At 37.8% G+C, this 16060-nt stretch overlaps 1 protein-coding gene across 2 annotated transcripts in view; it reads right to left on the bottom strand.

Moving 5' to 3' along the window:
- Nucleotides 1-9598: 9598 nt before the first annotated feature.
- LOC150075716 (uncharacterized) overlaps nucleotides 9599-16060 on the bottom strand; it is a 506024-nt gene continuing 499562 nt past the window's right edge. For both annotated transcript variants that reach the window (XM_090387689.1, XM_090387690.1), the window contains exon 15: nucleotides 9599-10037. In XM_090387689.1, coding sequence (XP_090243815.1) covers nucleotides 9909-10037 — 129 coding nt within the window. In that variant the 3' untranslated portion in view covers nucleotides 9599-9908. The remainder of the gene's footprint in view (nucleotides 10038-16060) is intronic.

The following is a 16060-nucleotide window of genomic DNA, read 5'->3' as shown; positions in this document are numbered from 1 at the left end:
ACAACTCTACAGTAACTTCATCTTCCCCCGGGGCTTTCCGATTCTTCATTTTCTTCAATGCATGTTCTACCTCATCAGGAAGAATATCAGGTATGTCGTATGTGTTGCTACTTTGCAATCCATCTTCCCCACTGCTGGTATCATTCCCTCGCTCCTTGTATAATTCTCTATAGTAGTCTTCTGCTATTTGAATTATGCCTTCTCTGCTGTTTATAAGTACACCATCGCTATTCTTCAGTTTCAGTATCATTTGTCTTTCTGTATTACTGCTCATGGCTGCTGATTTAAATCCTTTGTTTTCCCTTAATGCTTGTTCTACTTTTCTTGTGTTAAATCTTCTTATGTCCTCTCTGAGTCTCTTTCTAATGGCTTTGCATAACTCAGTATACTCAATTTTCTCCTTGTCAGTGTTTTTCTTGCTCTTCATTTGTCGTCTTTGGTTCATCATGTAAAGTGTTTCTTGACTAATTTTTTTCTTCTTTGGATTTCTGTTTCCCTATAGGTTTCTTAGGGCTTTATCACTTTCACAAAGTTGTAATATTCCTCGTCGATATCTTGGTCCTCAGCAGTCTGCAGAAGCTCAAACTTGTACTTAAGTTCCAGTACATACTGCTTTTTCTTCTCTTCTGTTATCTCAAAGACCTTTGTATTATTTACTCGAGTCAGTTTTTTCCTTTCCTTTCCTACATCTATATCAAGTGTACATCTTACCATTCTGTGATCACTTCCAACATTTACCTTATTCAGGACGGTAACATCATTCACAATATATCTTCTGTTAGTGAGGATGAAGTCGATTTCATTAGTTGTTAATCCATTTGGACTCTTCCATGTCCACTTTCTGTTCACCCTTTTCTTGAAAAAAGTGTTCATTACTGACATTCCTTGAGATTCTGCAAATTCCACAAGTCTTTCACCAATTCCAAAATTTCCTATAGTTCCTCTTTCTGTGCTGTTTTGCCTTTTTCCAACCTTAGCATTGAAGTCCCCCATAATAATAGTGTAGTGGGTTTTCTGCTCATCTAGAAGACTCTCAATTTCAGTGTACATTTCTTCAACCTCTTCATCATCATGGCTCGATGTTGGTGCATAAATCATTATAATCTTTAGCTTGTACCTCTTAGAAATCTTGAGTATTAGTCTTGACACCATTGGTGATGTACTTTTGAATTCCAAAATGTTGTTTTTAAAATCTTTATGGACCAGAAACCCAACTCCACCTTCGCTCCTTTCACTGTTTCCATTGGTGTACAGCAGATTTCCACTTGATAAACTTATGTGATTCATTTCTTCTTCTTGTTTCAGCCAAACCGATGATATTCCAATTCACATTTTCTAATTCCTTTTCAGCTCTAATATCCTGTCTTCACCGATGAGTGATCGTACGTTATAACAGGCCAAGTTCAATTTCCGTGCATGGCAGCCTGGTCGTACCCAGAGATTCTTAGCACCCTCTGCTTCCACTCTGATCCTCTCACTGCCGTAAGAGGGAGAGTGAAAGCTGCTGGGGACTGAGGGCCATTTGTATTGTTGTGCTCTCTTTGCTGGAGGGTTTGGTCTTTTCCTCTTCACGCTGACCAGGCGTCTTGAAGAGAACCACTCTACACGTTCGTTGCCACCTAAGTGACGTAACAGGGCTTACCATCGAGAAGGTGTGCATGAGTGGATTTTAGGGAGGCAGGCCAACCGGACTTCTCCTAAATCTTCTGTAATAGAGAGATATTGGATCCATCAGTGTTTTAGGCTGAGTGTCTGATAACACACAGGATACCTGTTCCCCTCTAAGCCCCAGAGCAACGTATCAACTCTGTGGTACAACACTGACAGTGGTAGAGAATGAAAGGGACTTGGGGGTGGTTGCGCAGGCAGATATGAAGTTCTCTGAGCAGTGCAGACGGGCCGCAAGAGTAGCTCATGGAGTATTGTCAATGATATACAGGAATTTTTCCAGCAGGGATAAGGAGGTAATTATTCCATTGTATAAGGCGATGGTCAGGCCACACCTAGAGTACTGTGTACAGGTCTGGAGGCCTCATTTCAAGAAGGATGTAGAGCTGCTGGAACGAGTACAGAGAAGGGCAACAAGATTAGTGAATGGAACAAAGGGGTGCTCTTACGAAGAAAGGCTTAAGTTTTGCAAATTACAGTGTCTGGAGACTAGGCACCAGCGAGGTGATCTGATAGAGGTGTATAAAGCCTTGAATGGTTTAAGCATGCTCAATGCTGATGGGATTCTTCCTCTAGCTCAGAAAAATCACCTGAGAGGGCATAAATTCAAATTGAGGAAAGACAGATGTAGGATAGACGTGCGGAAATTTGCCTTTAGCCAGCGGGTGGTTGGTTGGTGGAACAGACTTCCATCCCTTGTGGTGGAGGTTGATAGCCTAAATAAGTTTAAGGCTCAGCTGGACAGGTATTTTGAACGAAGAGAGGGGTGAAGGGGTTTTTTTTTTTTTTTTCGGCTGATGCTGCATAAGCTTGCTTTCTTGCATCAAATGCCTCTACTAATGCTAATGCTAAGTTAAGTTTGTTCGTTTGTGCCTACTGATCAATACTGGCAATAGACCACCTTGGTGAATTATGTAAGAATGCATTCCAAGATCAAACAGCCAAAACTTTAAAAATTCATCGAACAAAATGCAGCGGCATTATAAAATATATCCTGCACCCCCACTTTCAGAAAGATTTATTGAAGTCAGTGCTCAATGGCTTTTCAAATTATAGCGGATTAAAATTACTAGATGAATCAAACGATATTAGTGTAACAAAACTATTATTAGGTATTGCAATTGTGTATTATGATGAGCAATTCGATAAAAGAGTTTCTACATTCTTAGTTCTTGTAGAAGTAGATCAATGTAACGCTGAAAATATTTCAAATTCAATTAAAATAACACTGGAAAATTTTAAACTTACTTTAAATAATCTTGTGGGACAGATAATGCTAGCGTTATGATTGGAGTTAATAACAGCATTTATACACATTTGAAGTCCGATGTACCGAACTTCATATTAATTAAATGCGTATGTCATCTTTGCAATTAGCAGTATCTCATGCAACCCGCTGGCCTTTAGCCAGCGGGTGGTTGGTTGGTGGAACAGACTTCCATCCCTTGTGGTGGAGGTTGATAGCCTAAATAAGTTTAAGGCTCAGCTGGACAGGTATTTTGAACGAACAGAGGGGTGAAGTGGAAGTGGGTTTTTTTTTTTTTTGGGCTGATGCTGCATAAGCTTGCTTTCTTGCATCAAATGCCTCTACTAATGCTAATATTCCCTAGAAGTCTAGAATTCATGATCGCTGAAACTTATAATTGGTTTAGTAAATTCACTAGCCGACAAAATCAATTCAAATATTTATACCGTGCCATAAACGACGGTGCAGATCCAAAAAAGATAGTTCATTCGTATCAAACAAGGTGGTTATCCATTGAAGTTGCTATAACAAGAATTTTAGAACAGTATATTGAATTAAAAGCCCATTTTGAAATAACTCATTTGACTGACAAATCTTATACTGCAGAACTTCTTTATTCATGGTTAAAGATGAAAGTAATTTAGCATATCTTTTAATTTTAAAACCTATCTTATCTTAAGTACGAAGAGTAAACAAATCTTTTGAATCAAATACTGCTGATCCTACATTATTACTACAGTGAAACTTCTCCTAACGGACACCTCTCTACAACGGACATTTTCAAATTCCCCAACTCACCTCTATTGGTTTTAACGTGTTTGCAGCTTCTGTCTAGCGGACATTCTCTGTAATGGACGCGGACAGGCAATCTGCACTGTTTCGTTTAGATTAGCACTTAATTTGATCTCCCCATAACGGACAGCCGGCGAGCTCACGGCCCTTTTTCTAGGAACGTTTCTTCCACGTATTGCCTCAATCGTGTGTTTATTTTCTATTTCCGATTCTCCGAATTTTATCAAGGTTTACGTCGCGGTTCTAAAAACCCTTTTTCAAGAATTTTAAGGGACGTGTAAAATTTCTGATGAATTCGGTGTGTGCAGGGGGGGGGGGGATATGGTCGGCCTTTCGTCGTTTCAGTTTTCAGTGTCGTGTGAAGTGCACAATGTCTTCTCGCAAACATTTAACTTTAAAAGATAAAATCGAACTCATTAATGCGTATAATCGGCAAAAAAATAGTGTTCGCAATCTCGCTGCAAAATTCAAAATCGGGAAGACGCAGGTAAGCGACATCCTAAAGAAAAAAAATGAACTGCTCAAACAATTTTGGCAAAACGGAAATGATCAGGTTCAAAAATCATTCCAGAAAACTGTTGGACTTCAAATTGACAATGCTACGTACGAGTGGTTTTGTCGCGAACGTGCTAAAAAAATTCCCATTAATGGGCCTATTATTAGGGAAAAGGCTTTGGAGGTTGCGAAATCTTATGGGAGTAAATGAGTTCAAAGCTTCTGTGGGATGGCTAGACAAGTTCAAAACGCGGCATAAAATTTCGAAATTTCGACTATTGATAATCTGTTGATACTGGGGTTGTAACATCAGTATCAACCGTCAAATTGGAAGATTTATGTCGTGATTTTGAAGCTAAGGATATTTACAACTGTGACGAAACAGGATTGTTTTTTAAAGCTCTTCCTGAAAAAACCAATGAGTCTAAAAAACGAAAAGTGCCAGGGCGGAAAAATTTCTAAGGAACGCTTGACTGTACTATATGCTGGGAGACTTTGAACAACCTCTTGTTATAGGAAAACCAAAAAAAACCTCGTTGTTTCAAGGGCATAAAGTTGAATCTTTTGAATGTTGACTGGAAGTCTAATAAAAAAGCGTAGATGACACGAGATATCATGAGCGAATGGATAAGTCACTTTAACCAAAACATGATTCGTCAAAACAGAAAAATTATTCTTTTCATGGATAATGCTGCATCTCACCCGCACATTGAATTGTCCAGCATTCAAATCGTTTTTATGCCACCAAACACATCTGCAGAGTGTCAGCCCTTGGATCAAGAGATAATAAAAAATTTTAAACTTCACCAAAGAAAACGTGTTTTAAGACATCTCATTGCAAACATGAACGATGTAACATGTGCGAGTGACCTTGCAAAGAAAATCAGCATCCTAGTTGCGATTCAATGGATTTCCTCTTCAGTAAACGCAATTAGAAAACAAACTGTCGTGAACTGTTTTGTAAAGTCTGGCTTCTCAAACGCAAAAATTGAAGTTGTGAACAGCAATGTGGAGCACCAAGAAGAACAAGAACTTCAACATCTATTGATAATGTACGATACTTCAGCTACAAGTGACCCTGATACAAAGATATGGACTCGAACCTCACTACAGAAGTTGGTGCTATAGATATCAACGACATTATCATCGATATTTTTCAAGAAGTTCCTCATGAGGATGAAGAAATGGAAGGAGGTCATTCTGTCGAAGAACATATTAACGACGAACCACCGATGAAAATAGAAGAAGCGCTCATACAAATCAATCGTTTAAAAATGTTTTTCGCCGCTGAAGAAGATACTGAAGGACTTTCGATGGTTTCTTCACTCCAAACAAATGTTGAAAACAAAATTATCAGCCGGAAGAAGGTGCAGAAGAAAATAATAAATATTCTGTTTATACTCCGGGACGACCAAACAGTCAGAGGAGTTAAGAAGATAGACAGAATACAAGAAACAGCACCGTATTCAGCAGTCACGGGCTTGAACCCCGGTCACTCAAGGCACGTGTACTTAGGCACCCGCGCGCCTGACCACTAGGCTACGGCGGCCTTACATAAATCAATCAATACAAACGCTAATGGTATTCAGTAGTCACGGGCGTGAACCACGGTCCACTGAAAGAGCGTGTTATTGCACTCGCGCTCCTGACCACTTGGGTGCATAATAAGTAATTACTGTGTGTATTTTTCTTAAGATAAAGTCATAACATGCATAGCACAATTGTATGTATATTATTTACAAAAATATACATACAAAAATAAATGCAAAATCTGTATATAATTTAATTTAATTTTACATTAAACGTTTAACGATTTTTCTTTATCTCTTGTGTATGTAATTGTATATTATTTACAAAAATATTGTTCAAAATCTGTATATATTTTAATTTAATTTTACATTTAACGATTTTTCTTTCTTTCTTTTTTTTTTTCTCCCTCAGACTTCTTGTTAGCGGACACATTTTCGTTCCCCATGGCTGTCCGTTAAAGGGAAGTTTCACTGTACACATGATTTAAACATGCTGTTGTCGATGATTGCCAATAAAATGTTTTTACCAAATACACATATTGAAAGGATAGAAGAGGACATTAATAATTATTTAGACCCTAAGCCATATTTAGGTTACCAATTTGAAAGAAAAATAAATGAATTAAGAATGAATAAACTTATCACAACAACAGATGAAATGGCAATAAGAGAGATGCCGTTATTTCTTGATTGATTTGTATCAACAATTAAAACAACGCCTTCCGGACAACATAAAAGAATTAGAAAAAATATCATTAATCTCAGTTAACAATATATTAAAGCAACAAAAAGAACCACTGATGAATTTATTACAAAATTTAAAATTGTCTGAAGGAGAAATTTAAAAAAATTGGTAAACTCCAGAACACGGTGCCCCTTTGACAATTACGTCGAGAAGGAGAGGGGGAAAGCAGTGACGTACGGTTTGTAACTCCGCCCACTCACTGCGTTCCCCCTCTTCTTCTCGACAACTGCACGTGGCGAATGTCACGCGATATAACAGTATGGCGGAACCGAAAAATAACGAAATTATCGGCAACAGTAATTTTTTCGGAGCAGCAGCCAAAACAATCGCAAATTAAACACACTAATTTCGTTCTTCAAAACGAAAAACAAAAAATAATGAGACGCAGCAAACGACCAATTTTCGACAAAACTGCCTTAGTCCTGCAAAAAGGTAACCTACCATTTTTAATAAAACACAAACGAAAGACAATTAAAAACGTAATTCCCAATTGAAAAACGTTCTTCAAAACGAAAAAAAAATAATCAGACGCAGCAAACGACCAATTTTCGACAAATAACTGGCGAAGTCCCGCAAAAAGGTAACCTACCATTTTTAATTAAACACAAACGAAAGACAATTAAAAACATAATTCCCAATATACATTTTTTTTTTTTTTTTCGTCCAACGACTGGTTTTTGCTTGAATCCTTCCCGAAGTCGCATAAAAACATAACCTTTTCTGGCTTAACAGAAACGAAAGTCAATTAACACGTGCAACGAACAATAAAATTGCTCTTCGCATAAGCACAAAACGGCAACATAGATTTTTTTTTTTTTTTTTAAAACGCAACGGACACAATACTACGTTAATAATACGTGAAAATAACACAGAAATAGAAGACAAACTAAACTAAACTAACCTAACCTCACAGCAGCAAAAAACAAAGAAACAGTTTACTAGCAGGATGGAACGGGATAACGACAAACTGAAAACCACGAGGCAATAACCAGAGAAATAACAGCTCAGCACCGTACACACTAAAAACCAACATTCAAAAGAAAGAATATACGCAACGAATTTCGCATTTAGCGCTCCAGTGACATCGTATCACGTGACATCACGTGAAACGAAGAGGGGACGCAGTCAGTAGGCGGGATCAAAACCTGTCAATCACTGCTTTCCCCCATTCTTACAGCCAATTACAAGGGGGCACCGTATATTGGAGTATGGCCAAAAAATTGAGCAACAGTAAATAAACATTACTCTTGTTACAATGAAGTTTTGGTCAGAAGTTTCGAAATATCGAGATGCAAGCGGTGAAAATCCATTTAAAGAAATTAGCCAATTTGCATTGGGTATTTTAATTTTGCCATTATCCAATGCAGATGTGGAAAGAATATTCAGCAACTTAAATGTAGTAAAAAACAAAACACGCAACAGAATGAGTGTTGGCACGGTTAATGCAATCTTATCAGTACGATACGGGCTCAAAAGAGTTGAAAAGTGTAAAAATTATGTTTTACCTGAAGAAGTGCTTCGCAAAATAGGTACCCAAGAAGCATATGTTGAATTTCGAAATTAATTTAGATTTTTAGATTGTGATTTTATATTAAAAACAGAAAATAGATAACTATTTATATATACTATTTGTTTGTTTGTTTTTATTCACTACAAAGTACAAACAAATGAAAATTTAAAAAATTTGGCGGGTTAAGTGTCAAAAATAGCGGATTTTGAGTATGCGGCTAGCGGGGAATATTATTAAGAGTTGGCAACACTGCTCCCAAACTGTCTTATACACTGATTTCCTAAGTGATACAATAAATGGACTTTGATGGAATGTTTTTTTTACTCATTCAGTAGTGCATCAAATACAGCTGATGTGACAAAATTATTTTTTTCAGATTCCTCGGCATACAGACATCCGAAGGAATGAGAGTGGCAAAAAGCCTAACACATGCAATTTCTTCATCACATCAGGTTCTGTATATTGGTTATAAAAATAATAAAACAAGCACGTAAAAATCAGTGGTTACAAGTTAAGCAGAATCAACCAAATAACAAATAGTTTTACTTGAACTATGGAATCAAGTTTTTGAGCTAATAGATATGAAGTTATTGTGAATAAATATTGAACCATCCACTTAATACATCTCCCACAACAGACAATCCTCCTTCATGTCCTGATTGTAACTCTATTAGTACAGTCAAACGCTTACCTTTTCAATGCGTCGTACATCACGTGGCATGATGAGCAGCTTTTCACCTCCTGACACAGCTTACGGGACATTCTGACCTTCACACATGGAGAAAATTCAATTCAGAATTTGAATTCATAGGAGAAATTTGAAATGTAGATGAGCTCTTTACTTTCTTCAAATTTGCTGGTCTCTATAACCACATACAATGAACCCAAAACTGAAAAATAAACCTTGTTGACTCTAAAATCACATATATGGCCACAGTCACTGTTGTGCCGATGAACTCTCACATAGACATGGTGCCCTAGTTTAATGCTCCAATTACATTTAATTTCAATTTCAATTTTACAGCTCTTCATATTAATATGTATTGGTCAAGGAGCATCATCTTTTATGTGCCCATTCAATTCATCCATTTTCTTCTTATTCCCTGTTAGTATAATCTAGGAATAAATATTTGCATCATATGTATGAAACAAGTGTGTTTCCTTTCCTAATTTTGAAGTTTGTAAGCTACTTAATGCCCGACATATCTGACATAATTTGAATTCACATTGAAAACCCCCTCCCCACACTCATCTATTGAGTGCAGGGGGAGTTCAGCTGAATAAAAATAAATTGATAAAACTTTTTAAACATTTCATACTGGAATTAATGTGGTATTTAAATTGAACTAAAAACTCAGTATATTATTAAACTCAGTGCCTTTATTGAGATGTACAGAATATACAAATATATTTTTTTAGGTGCAAAATATGAAGTTACACAAAAATCCTGAAGTGTGTACAGTGAAATATCTTGTCAAGTGTAATGTCTGCATTGACCAAATTGGAAAGACAGATCTAAACAAATACACAACACAACTACAATGTCAAGAATTTTTAATCTTTTCTGACATGACAAAATATTCATTTCATATACATTAATACTTTTGGCTCATTATTTACCTCATTTTTAGTTATAAAAACAGACTAGATACAAGTCCTTTGGATGTATCACTCACAAGATCGTTAAAAACATCAGCAGTGTGCAAATGGAATGTGTTTGAGGAGAAAGTAGATTCATTGCTTTCAATAGGATCACTTCCAAGTACTTGCTGGATCTTGGTGCTTTTAAAAAACACAAGTCACTATAAATAAATATCTACAGGCAAGCCAGAGAGGTCCACGTTCATTTACAATTGGTCGCATTTACATCTGACATTATGATGATGTCAAAAGACATTTTGTACTTTGCCAGCTGGAATTTATTCATTCACGTACCATGCCATTAATCATGATATTTGCTAGTGCATTTCGTCTCCTTCTCCAGGATCCAAGGTCCTTTGCATGGTACTTCAGCTGTTTTAGCCAATCCCTTGTAATGGTTTTGTTTTCTCCCTGTGAAGAAATTTGAAAATAATGAAATTTAGCAAATCTAATTTGGATCAGAGAAAAATTATTTATTTTCAATTTTATTAATAACAAGATACACAAAAGGTACATTATCAGTGTATCTGAGAGCAATGAACAGAGTTGATAAACAGAATTGATAACAGTAATAGAGATCCAACAGGAAGATAAACATCAATATAGATTCAAACATTAAGATCATATGTGCAAAAGAGGTGTGCATTAAGTTAAGTTACCGGTAAAACAAATAATAAATAAATTAATTATAGAATAGAAAATTAATATTAATAAACTACAATAATTAGATGAGAGCTAGTCACTTTGCAGTTCAAGAGAAGAGACAAACATGTGGACAGAGTTCATCAGTGATTGGGAGTTGTCAGAAAAGTCAATCAGAGATTCATTTGCTAATTCTGTTCAGTGGACTGAACTTCATAAAATCAGTGGTAGCAGAGTTAAGGTGAAACAGCATAAGATTCCTGACTTGCCTACAAGGTTTGATTTGATTTGATTTGGTTTTTAATAGTGCATTGGCAGCTAAGGCCATAATGCGCCATGCCTACAAGGAGCATTGAAGTTGATTTTATTAAGGATATCAGATGCTTCATAGGTTCCAGTGATTATTTTGGCTAGAAGGGTGATGTTAGCAATAACTCTTCTAGCGCAAGGAGGTCTCAGATGAAAGTAATCACACGGCAATTCATAGTACACCGAGTGATAAAACAGAGGATTACAGAACATAAGGTAACGTAAAAAATTTTTTTTGACTGCTTCAGTTTTGTTAATTAAAATCTTTGTATGAGGATTACAGTTGGGTAAGCTGAATTCAAGTATTGGCAGAACAAATGTTTTATAAAAGAAAACAGCATATCTGTAGTTTTTGAACTTGTAGGTGTTCCGTTCGATAAATCTCAGTATTCCGAATGCTTTACTGGTGATTTTAAGGATATGGGCATCAAATTAAGCACTGCTGGAGAAGAGAATCCCCAAGTTGCTAACTTGGTCACATCTCTCGATGATCACATAATTAATAGTATACTCCATATTTATTAGTTGTGGAGATCAGCAGGATGAGAAAGAGATTACTTTGCACTTTGAGGGGTTAACAGACAAGCCATTCAGAGATAGCCACAGAGATAATTAAATTAAACTTGAATTAAATTTAAAGAGAAAATTAAACTTGAATTAAATTGGATGACACTATAACATTTTATTTGTGTGGCAGTAGTGCCAGCCAGTTTTATTTCAACAGTGGATCAGAATCATGACTTCATATGCTTCTTTTAATTGTTTATTGGTATGGTTTTATTCATATCATTATTAATATACAGCCCATAAAACTCAATGCAACCAGAAAAGAAACTGCAAAATTTGGGTCTATTTGAAATTCTTTACCCCCCCCCCCCCGCCCTTTAAAGAGCATATTAGCATTACCAGAGCTATATCATGCAAAAAAGCAAGCTTATGCAGCATCAGCCAAAAGGGGAAAAAACCCTCCCATTTCAACCCTCCATTCGTTCCAAATGCCTGTCCAGCTCAGCCTTAAATTTATTTATGCAATCAACTTTCACAACAACAAACGGAAGTTTGTTCCAGCAATTAACCACCCGCTGGCTAAAGGCAAATTTCCGAACATCTATTCTATATCTGTCTTTCCTTAATTTGAATTTATGTCCCCTTATATTCGTACTCTGAACAAGTGGAAGAATTCCTTCAGAATTCAGCGTGCTCAACCCATTCAAGGCCTTATACACCACAATCAGATCACTGCACAGGTACCTAGTCTCCAGCCATTGCAGTTTGCAGAACTTAAGACTCTCTTTGGTAAGATTATCCCTTCATTTCCCTCACCAACCTTGTTGCCCTTCTCTGTACACACTCAAGCAAATCTACATCCTTCCTAAAACGAGGCCTCCAGACCTGTACACAGTACTCAAGGCATGGCCTGACCATTGCCTTATACAGAGGGACAATCACCTCCTTTTCGCTGCTAGCAAAATTACTATATATCATTGACAAAACCCATTGACCTGCCCTGGCAACCTGTCTGCATTGCTCAGAGAACTTCACTGACTTCACAATTACCCCCAGGTCTTTTTCATTTTCTACCACCTGAAGTGTAATACCACACAGTTGGTACATTTCTCTGGGGTTACTTCTACTCATATGCAGTACTTTGCATTTTTCAAGGTTAAACTTCAGTTGCCACTTCTCAGCCCATCTGCCCAAATTTTCTAGATCCTGTTGCATTAGCACACTGTCATTATCGTGATTAACAACCCTGCCAACCTTTGTATCATCTGAAAACTTCGATACTAAGCCTGTTGCTTTGTATATTTATCAATATCATTGATAAATATACAAAACAACAGTGGACCTAACACCGAACCCTGTGGGACTCCACTAATAACATTAGTCCATGAAGAGCAGCACCCATTGATTACCACCCTCTTTCTTCTCCAACTGAACCGTCCTTTTATCCATTTTAGCAACTTTAGCAAATGTGGTACTACACTGACAGTCGTAGAGAATGAAAAGGAACTAGGGGTAATTTTGCAGGCAGATATGAAGTTCTCTGAGCAGTGCAGGTGGGCTGCAAGAGTAGCTCATGGTGTCTTGTCAATGATATACAGGAATTTTTCTAGCAGGAAAAAGGAGGTGATTATTCCCTTGTATAAGACAATGGTCAGGCCACACCTTGAGCACTGTATACAGGTCTGGAGGACTCATTTCAAGAAGGATGTAGAGCTGCTGGAACGAGTACAGAGAAGAGTAACAAGATTAGTGAATGGAACAAAGGGTTGCTCTTACGAAGAAAGGTTTAAGTTTTGCAAATTACAATGTCTGGAGACTAGGCACCAGTGAGGTGATCTGATAGAGGTGTATAAAGCCTTGAATGGTTTGAGCATGCCCAATGCTGATGGGATTCTGCCTCTTGCTCAGAATAATCAACCTAGAGGACATAAATTCAAATTGAGGAAAGACAGATGTAGGACAGATTGTGTGGAAATTTGCCTTTAGCCAGCGGGTAGTTGGTTGGTGGAACAGACTTCCATCCCTTGTTGTGGAAGTTGATAGCCTAAATAAATTTACGGTTCAGCTGGACAGGTATTTCGAACGAACGGAGGGGCGAAGTGGAAGTTTTTTTTTTTGGCTGATGATACATAAGCTTGCTTTCTTGCATCATATGCCTCTACTAATGCTAATGTGTGAATGTTGATGCAAAATTTTCATTTAGTTCGTTAGCTACCTGAGCAGGATCATCAACAGTTGAACCATCGATATCAGGTGGACCAATCTGATTCATCCCCTCTCTTCTAGAGTTTACATAAGTAAAGAGCTCTTTGCTGTTTTTCTTTGCCAAAGATTTCTCGTAATATGCCTTCGCCTGCCTAACCTCCTTTGTAACTTGGTTACAGACCAGCTTATATCTATCATAGGCCACTGTGCCACATGTTAATTTATATGTATCCCATGCATCCATGCATTTTTCTTCTCTGCCATATGTCTCGTTAGTTCATCTGACATCCATGTAGGCCTAAACTTTGAACAATATTTCTTAGTTGTAATAAAGCCTAGAAGCTTCCAAGATAAGTTCTTTGAATGCTTCCCATTTTGAATTTGCTGTTGGTAACATCATCAGTTGGTCCCATTGTATAGAATATAAATACTGTCTCAGACCATCGTAAGTGCCTTTACGAAAGCAAAAACCTTTCCTTTACCCCTGATGGTAGTTACCTCTTTGAGTAAATCCCACTTCAGTACACTGTGATCACTGCCACCTAGTGGTTCCTTTATCTGAAGATTCTTAATGCATGATGCTTAATGCATTTACTTAGGCTATCAACTTCCACAACACAAGATGGAAGTCTGTTCCACCAATCAACCACCTGCTGGCTAAATGCAAATTTCAACACATCTATTCTACAACTGTCTTTCCTCAATTTCAATCTGTGCCCCCGAAGGTTCTTAATCTGAGCAAGAATCCCATCAGCATTCAGCTTGCTCAACCCATTCAAGGTATTATACATCTCAATCAGATCACTTCGCAGGGGCCTACTCTCCAGGTGCTGCAATATGCAAAATTTAAACCTATCTTGGTAAGAGTACCCCTTTGTTCTCCTCACCAATCTTGTTGCCCTTCTTTGTACTTGTTCTAGCAACACTACATCCTTCCTAAAATGAGCCCTCCAGACATGTACACAGTATTGAAAGTGTGGCCTGACCATTGCCTTGTACAACAGGTTGATCACCTCCTTGTCACTAGTAGCAAAATTCCTATAAATCATTGACAAGGCTCCATGACCTGCGCCGGCAGCCCATCTGCACTGATCAGCAAACTTCATATCTGACTGCACCATCACTCCCAGGTCTTTTCACTCTCCACTTTCCTGAGTGTTGCACCACATGGTTGGTACATTTCTCTTGGATTACTGCTACCCATATGCAATACTTTGCATTTGTCAATTTAAACTTCAGTTTCCACTTGTTTCCATTTGCCCAACTTATCTAGATCCATTTGCAGTAGCACACTGTCATTACTGCCATTAACAACCCTGCCAACCTTTGCAACATCTGCAAACTTGGATATTAAGCCTGATATACCCTCATCAATATTATTATTATTATTATTATTACTAGCCATATAGTGCAAGGAAGCCTGAGGCTTATGCTTCACCAGCTAAAAAAAAAAAATTTCCAAGTTACCCAGAGAGAGAGAGAGAGAGAGAGAGAGAGAGAGAGAAGTAGAAGAGAATCGCCAAGAAGAGAAGAATGATGATATCCAACTCAGGACCATGGGTGTGCCAAGCCCATACTCACCAGATGTGAGCCCCTGGGGGTTATCATTGAATAAACAAAACAACAATGGGCCCAGCTCTCGATGTCATAATACATATTATTACATTTAAGTATCTTTCAGTTTAGTGTAGTATTCTCAATATTAAACTGAATTTAACTGGAAATTATGCCTCAGACTAAAACAACAGGCTCATAGTAGCAGGAGTGCTGTGGTTTGTAGAGAACAGAAGGGGCAGATCTACTACAAACAAGCGGCACCTTACAAAATGTGCCACTTGGCGAACATTTGCAGATATCTGGAATGAGACATGATACAGCCAAAGGTATTGTTTTTGCATGTGGTTGGTTCAAAGATTATGAGGCAATGAGGTTAGGGTTGAATTTGAAAGTGTCTGCAATTCTGCCCTGACATGATAAGAGGGAGTATAGCATTACATTGGCATTAGTAGAGGCATATGATGCAAGAAAGCAAGCTTATGCAGCATCAGCCACAAAAAAAAAAAAAACTTCCACTTCACCCCTCCATTCGTTCGAAATACCTGTCCAGCTGAGCCTTAAATTTATTTAGGTTATCAACTTCCACAACAAGGGATGGAAGTCTGTTCCACCAACCAACTACCCACTGGCTAAAGGCAAATTTCCGCATATCTATCCTACATCTGTCTTTCCTCAATTTGAATTTATGCCCTCTCAGGTGATTATTCTGAGTAAGAGGAAGAATCCCATAAGCATTGAGCATGCTCAAACCATTCAAGGCTTTATACACCTCTATCAGATCACCTCGCTGGTGCCTAGTCTCCAGACACTGTAATTTGCAAAACTTAAGCCTTTCTTCGTAAGAGTACCCCTTTGTTCCTTCACTAATCTTGTTGCCCTTCTCTGTACTTGTTCCAGCAGCTCTACATCCTTCTTGAAATGAGGCCTCCAGACCTGTATACAGTACTCAAAGTGTAGCCTGACCATTCCCTTATACAAGGGAATAATCACCTCCTTATCCCTGCTAGAAAAATTCCTGTATATCATTGACAAAACACCACGAGCTACACTTGCAGCCCGTCTGCACTGCTCAGAGAACTTCATATCTGCCTGCACAATAACCCCCAGGTCCTTTTCATTCTCTACAACTGTCAGTGTAGTACCACAGAGTTGATACGTTGCTCTGGGGTTGCTGTTTCCCATATGTAGTACTTTACATTTGTGGATGTTAAACT

The sequence above is a fragment of the Mastigoproctus giganteus genome, chromosome 13 (assembly GCF_048544385.1).
Source record: "Mastigoproctus giganteus isolate SK-2022 chromosome 13, ASM4854438v1, whole genome shotgun sequence".
Classification (NCBI taxonomy): Eukaryota; Metazoa; Arthropoda; class Arachnida; order Uropygi; family Thelyphonidae; genus Mastigoproctus; species Mastigoproctus giganteus.
Note: the sequence above shows the minus strand (reverse complement) of the source record. Positions and strands in the feature narration are given on the sequence as shown.